Source organism: Camelina sativa, chromosome 2, assembly GCF_000633955.1.
Source record: "Camelina sativa cultivar DH55 chromosome 2, Cs, whole genome shotgun sequence".
Classification (NCBI taxonomy): domain Eukaryota; kingdom Viridiplantae; phylum Streptophyta; class Magnoliopsida; order Brassicales; family Brassicaceae; genus Camelina; species Camelina sativa.
The window spans coordinates 19029824-19035837 of record NC_025686.1 but is presented as its reverse complement, the minus strand read 5'-3'; the positions used below and the strand labels follow the sequence as shown (position 1 = coordinate 19035837).

Sequence of the window (6014 nt, the reverse complement as noted above, 5' to 3'; positions counted from 1 at the left end):
AAAAAAAAAAAAAAAAAAAAAAAAAAAAAAAAAAAAAAAAAAAAAAAGAAGCAGCGACGATGAGTGGAGCAACGTAACCTGTTGTATAGGTTAAGAGTAAGCTTCCACCAATGAATGGATCCTGTTTTAACACAACCATTATATTATTATCCATTTTGCTAAATTTGAACCGTTTCCTTAAACGTTTGCAACAAAGCTGAAAATTTAAGTAGCTCTCTCATATTCATGCTTGAGGTAATAAGATTTTAAATGGAAGTAGAAAAAACGGAGTTACCCTGGAAGTAGCCACGTAGCCAAGAAGGGTGGCTAGAACTGGAGTACTACAAGGTGAGGCAGCAAGTGCAAATGTGAGACCAGCTAGATACGCTTGTACACCTAACAGAACATTTTGTTTCCAAAGTATAAGAAACCGCCGAAAAAAAAGTATTGGATGGTATGATATCTAAGGAGGTTTACTAGATGGGAAGTTTGCTGCTGCAGCACGAGGATCAAAGTTGTTAAAGAAAGATGGAAGCTGAAGTTCAATTATCTGTAAGAAGAGAGGAGATACATATTGTTAGACATGGCCATTCTAATTGATGCAATACGAAAAAGGAAAGTTACTGTAACAAAATTACCTCAAGGAGATTAAGACCCATTACAATAGCCAGACCGGATGCAGCTACAGGTAATCCTTGTCCTATTTGTCCATAGGCTTTTCCGGCGAAAGAAGCTACTATCCCAAGAAGTGCTAAGGTAGTTGCTAATCCCAGTGCGAAAGCAACTGTATCTCCAATAACCTAAATACATGGAGAACTGAAGGTCACTCAAGACTACTATAATTGTAAATAAAAACGTGATGCATTTGAGTTGGGACTGAGGGAGCATTGTTTTGTTTAAAAGAACTCGACTTTAACTTCTTCTACATTTTGTTATACGGGAAAGACAATGATCCAATAAGTAAACTCCTAACGCGACAGCTTTAATCTAGAAATCTGATCTGAAGAGTGACTAACCTGACCCCTGCTTTTCCCAGACCCAAATGCACCTATAAGTCACAGCCATATGAAGGACAGGTGAGTAAAGAACTAGAACATCAAACTAAGAATTTAAAATAAACTGTGTGAGAAATGCAATAATCTTGAGATAGTTATCATACCAATGTAACCAAGTGTCAAAGGCAGAACACTGAGTGTACATGGAGACAAACTTGTCACAAGGCCTGCCCCAAATATTACTGCCAAACTACAAAAAGGGATAAATTAGTAGAAGAGCCAGAGAACCCAATGGTCAAAATCTCAGAAACGCGTGCATTGAGAGAGAACCCGAGGAACAAACCTTGTTACACTGAGAGCTGATAGCTGATCTTGAACAGCTTCGTTAGCCTGTTGGTTAGCTGAATACAAGAAGTTTCCAACCGAGTCTCCAAGGCTTCCTTCAGCCAAGATGTAAAGGGAAGTGGCTTGATCCTGTCTTAAGGGGAAATTAGTTTCTGATTCTACAAGCAAATAGCATATAGATAATGGTCGAAAGTAGAAGTTTCTCAAGGCAGAAAAAGCATAGGCACAAATTCGTTCCAAACAAAGTTACTGAAGTCTAACCCGTAAACAAAGTCCAAGGTGAAGACTTAATAAAAACACTACTTTAGATATTCTCAATAAACTATTCAGGTTAAGATGAGGAACATAATTGAACTAGCCTCCACTAACAGAAACCAATGAAGAGATCACAGAAGTATGAAAACAATCTGAAAAGATCACAATCTGTGATAACACCTTACCAAGACAATCATCTGCAAGTCGGCGGCTTTAGCTGAGCTAAGAGTTACCAAGTTTGCCACTGAAAAACCAAGACAAAAATTAAGGTGCTCATCATCATCAAATGATTCAATACCAGCATCATTAAAAGTGCTTTCTACTAAACTACTATTAATGATCAAAGATTAAGAGATTACACATTACCTCCTAAACCACTAGTAAGCATCGCAAGTTTAATACTTTTGCTCTCTTTCTTCTGTAAAGAAACGGCATCAGACAGTAAACTTCTCTCTCTCTGAAGCTCATAGTTCTTCTTGGCAGCACGAACCCACTTTTTCTCTGTAGTCCACAGGGAAAACAAAGTCAATAATGACCCAATAGCTCAAAATTACTGATTTAAACAAACTAGTCTTAGTCGAATTGCAAATATAATACTAAGAATACGAAGAATGGCGAAGAAGAAGAAGATAACATAACATGTGGTAGCTGAAATGACAACAAGACTTGTGTGATTATTCATACTCTCATCACCATCCGAATTCATAACACACAAAAATTTCCAACACTGATACAAACAACGAAGAACGATACATCATCTTCAATCAAATTCCCAAATTATAAAAATCCAGATTACTCTACCCTCCTTTTAAGTTTTGATTGAATCTTAACTTTAAAAAAAAAAAAAAAAAACTCACCACCACCATGATTGAGTCTACAGCTGGTGAATCCACCGACGAAACCACCGGTGATGCATCGGTTCACACTCAGATTCATGGCGCTCTCCCGCTCCCAGATAAGCCTCCGTCGTCGTTTAACGGTCCTCTCTCGTCTCTTCAGTCTTTTCTAATTTTCGCTTACGGTGATATTTACTAATGGGCTTAATCTTTTGATCCAACAGGCCCATTATACTATTAATCCCTCTGCTCTCACTTTCTTTTTTTTCTTCTTTTTCTTACAACAAAAGTAACTAGTGATCCAAAATAACCAAATTGGTGGTATAGTAGGAATTAGGAAGTAATAATAATAATACTCAACAGCAGTTCTTCGTACGTACCCAACAGAAGCATGTAGTTTCAAATCTTGTAGACCAAACTTGTATATAGTGGATCGGATCAACTCCATACGCACCAACCAATAACGTGTTATGCCATCAGTACTCGAGAAAGCTTGCATCATAATTACATATTAACCTTGATTATAAGGTTAAAGCTTGATTATTAAGTTTACAAGCTCATTAAATTACCAAACAAACAACTAACTAGCATTTACAAAACGCGTATAGATATTAAACTTTACGATTTGTAGTTAATAATCACATCGCGCAATGAGTGGGCTAGCTAGTGAGTAGTGTGAAGTTTTAAAAGCATAATAATAATAAACACAATTGTCATCTTATATTTAGCTGATTTTACCAAACTTTCCAACAAAACCAATTTTATAAATCAAAAAGACACTTTGGGCCACTTTAGGTTTATACTTTGTAGCCATATCACACTCATATCATAAGTATTAAAATCAAAAGTTGTGGTCGACACCAATTCGTGGGGACAATTTTGTTTTTAAGATAGATATGCATGGATTTGGGAGAAGACTTATCCAATCTTTTAATTTTATATAAGTGGAGTATACATAACAATTACATGTTTGTTCCTGATTCAAACGTCGCTTCGACTCATAAAGTTTCAATAATTGTGATTCATTTGATCTAAAGATCAAACGATATTACCTTCTTTTTTTTTTTTTTTTGTCAAGATAGCTACTATAGAAACAACGTTATAATCTTGAACTCACATGTAGCATGTGATCATAATTATAGATACACCAATTATATAATGAGCATATGATGCGTATAACTTAATTCAGAGTTTCCTTTGAGAACATGATCTTACATTGGAATGTATTCATTCTTTGAAATTATTGATCTGCTTCTTAGAAACATTTCTTATCGTCTCAAACATTTTTGGTCGCTTGGTGTTTTAGCATAGTAAATCAATTTTATTTATTATTTGTTAAAACATAGTAGATCAAATTTTAAGACGTCAATTCATATTTACATGTTTTAATGTTCATACATACTTCAATTTAACTATACATGCATTGATGCACGAACCAATTATTCGCTTGTCCTGTAACTTTTGTATTGTGAATTATGCATGGGATCGAGCTGTAAGGGGAAATATAGCAAGGAACATAAAATAGTGGGCAATTTGGGGTTTTGCGTTTGGTAAAATTTATTAAAGCAATAAAAAGTGTGACGTTACAACAAATAGAAGTATCATTCGATACTAAATCATTCATATAGATTAATTATATATATGTTTCAAAGTTTGGGGGATATATTTATTTGTATACCCACTCAGCCACTCTCGAGAAATACGTTGAAGACCATGGTAGGCGAATAATATAGTATTACGTACCTGACGAACTCGAATCTGTCTGAAGTGTTGTACATGTACGGATACACACTAGTAATTTCTTAAATCTTGCGTTACTAACATATAGAGTTCAATTACACTCTGTTTTCTAATCTATACTTAGAGGAAACTCTTATCACAATAAACAATGCAATCGATCAGTCATATGAATTTTGTAGTAAATCACTGTCTGATCTGATCTGATATATATAGGATTGAAATTATTGAACCAACCATTTTTGTCAATGGACATAACTATAAAAAATTACAAATACAAACAAACAATCAAGACTTTGTTTAAAAACAAAAGTACTTAATAATTAGAGGAGTTACGTCCCCTCATACTTCGAACACAAGCACACAACGACAACAAAACAAGAATAAAGAAGCAGTTGTTTTGTGAGAAAGAAAAAAGAAGAAGAATGTCAGATACTTTAGGACAAAAAGATTGGGGTAGACATGAGTGTAAATGAGGACATTCCCTTGTGCACATGTCAGAAAAATTAATAAATTAAGGTATTGCTCTCACACCTTCTCTCCATCATGCTCAATGATGCTAGGCAATTAACTCGTCGCATCGCATTTCTAGATTTATTAAGGAGAATGAGCAAAAAGTAAAATACTGTCTATAGTTAGAAGGTTAGAACCAGAGAAATCTTACAATGTTAGAAGATAAAAACAGTTTTATTTTCGCTAATAATTTTGTATTATCTATGGCCCTTAAGTCTAACCAATCCCTAAAGTAAATATATAGGATTACATAGATTTTTAGTGGGGTAGAAGTTGATACAGAAATTTTTAAAGTTGACCTTTTTTAGTTAAAGGATTTAAACTTTGACTTGTCTCGCATAAAATATCGAAAATGCAATTATAAAAAGATGTATATATATCGACTTGTTGCCATCGAGAGTTGGTAACACATGTTGTGGTTTATAAATTTTCGGAGTAAGAAATTTTTGAAAAAAAAAAATGCAAATGAGAACAGTTATCATGTACAAAAAAACAATAAGTTAAGTGAAGTGGTGGTAACCCAATTGCCCGTTTATATGAAGGTTGTTGATGCTGGTATAAATCGATAACTATTAAATGCATACACCAGCCTTAGATTTAATGTGTTTCGACTACGAAAATACTATTAGTACATCATCATGTAACATGCCACATTGAAAATCACGAGTATTATGTAAATTATTAATTACGTACCTTAAGCGAACACATCTCATCATATCATTTATGAATTGGACCGCAAATATCTAAAGTGGTCTACTTTAACTCAGAACAAAAGAAAACTATCATAATAGTAGTAGTCTAGTATTTCAATAATTCACTTTTTAAACACGTCTATATACATTTGATCTGAAATAAATTTGACATAATACATAAATTGATTTATGTGGACAGATTAACAGACTCATATAATTACGTCAATATTGTAAAACAGAAGAGTATGTTTTTTCTTCTGTATTTTTCTCTCAGCCCCAATAATCAGACTTACGTGAAAATTATACTTTCAATTGTTCTTTTTCTGTTATTATGAATTTGCAGGGGTTTTTTGTTTTTGTTTGTGTGTGTGTGTGTTTAACGTTAACTGTGTTTCTAAAGGGAAAATGATCTTATTACAATATACTTACGGTGTGTGTATATAATTATTACATGCGCCGAGATAATTTTATATTACTAGTTGGACTTGGAGCTATATTGGTTTGTACACTACATGGAGATCGGCGAGTGTTGACGTGAACTAATCATTGTTAATTTTCACTTATATAGTGTATTAACAATCAACTATACTATAGTCTACATATGTGTTTGATTAGAGTGAGTAGACTCACCAAGCGGAATAAAAGTTTGTGATACATGAAAT

At 33.8% G+C, this 6014-nt stretch overlaps 1 protein-coding gene across 1 annotated transcript in view; it reads right to left on the bottom strand.

The window, feature by feature from the left end:
• Nucleotides 1-2575, bottom strand: part of LOC104729526 (cytochrome c-type biogenesis ccda-like chloroplastic protein) — an 8976-nt gene extending 6401 nt beyond the window's left edge. The window contains exons 1-10 of the mRNA XM_010448478.2: nucleotides 2432-2575; nucleotides 1941-2075; nucleotides 1760-1818; nucleotides 1318-1448; nucleotides 1139-1224; nucleotides 996-1027; nucleotides 618-779; nucleotides 457-529; nucleotides 275-375; nucleotides 79-121 (exon numbers count right to left, since the gene is read on the bottom strand). Coding sequence (XP_010446780.1) covers nucleotides 79-121; nucleotides 275-375; nucleotides 457-529; nucleotides 618-779; nucleotides 996-1027; nucleotides 1139-1224; nucleotides 1318-1448; nucleotides 1760-1818; nucleotides 1941-2075; nucleotides 2432-2510 — 901 coding nt within the window. The 5' untranslated portion in view covers nucleotides 2511-2575. The remainder of the gene's footprint in view (nucleotides 1-78; nucleotides 122-274; nucleotides 376-456; nucleotides 530-617; nucleotides 780-995; nucleotides 1028-1138; nucleotides 1225-1317; nucleotides 1449-1759; nucleotides 1819-1940; nucleotides 2076-2431) is intronic.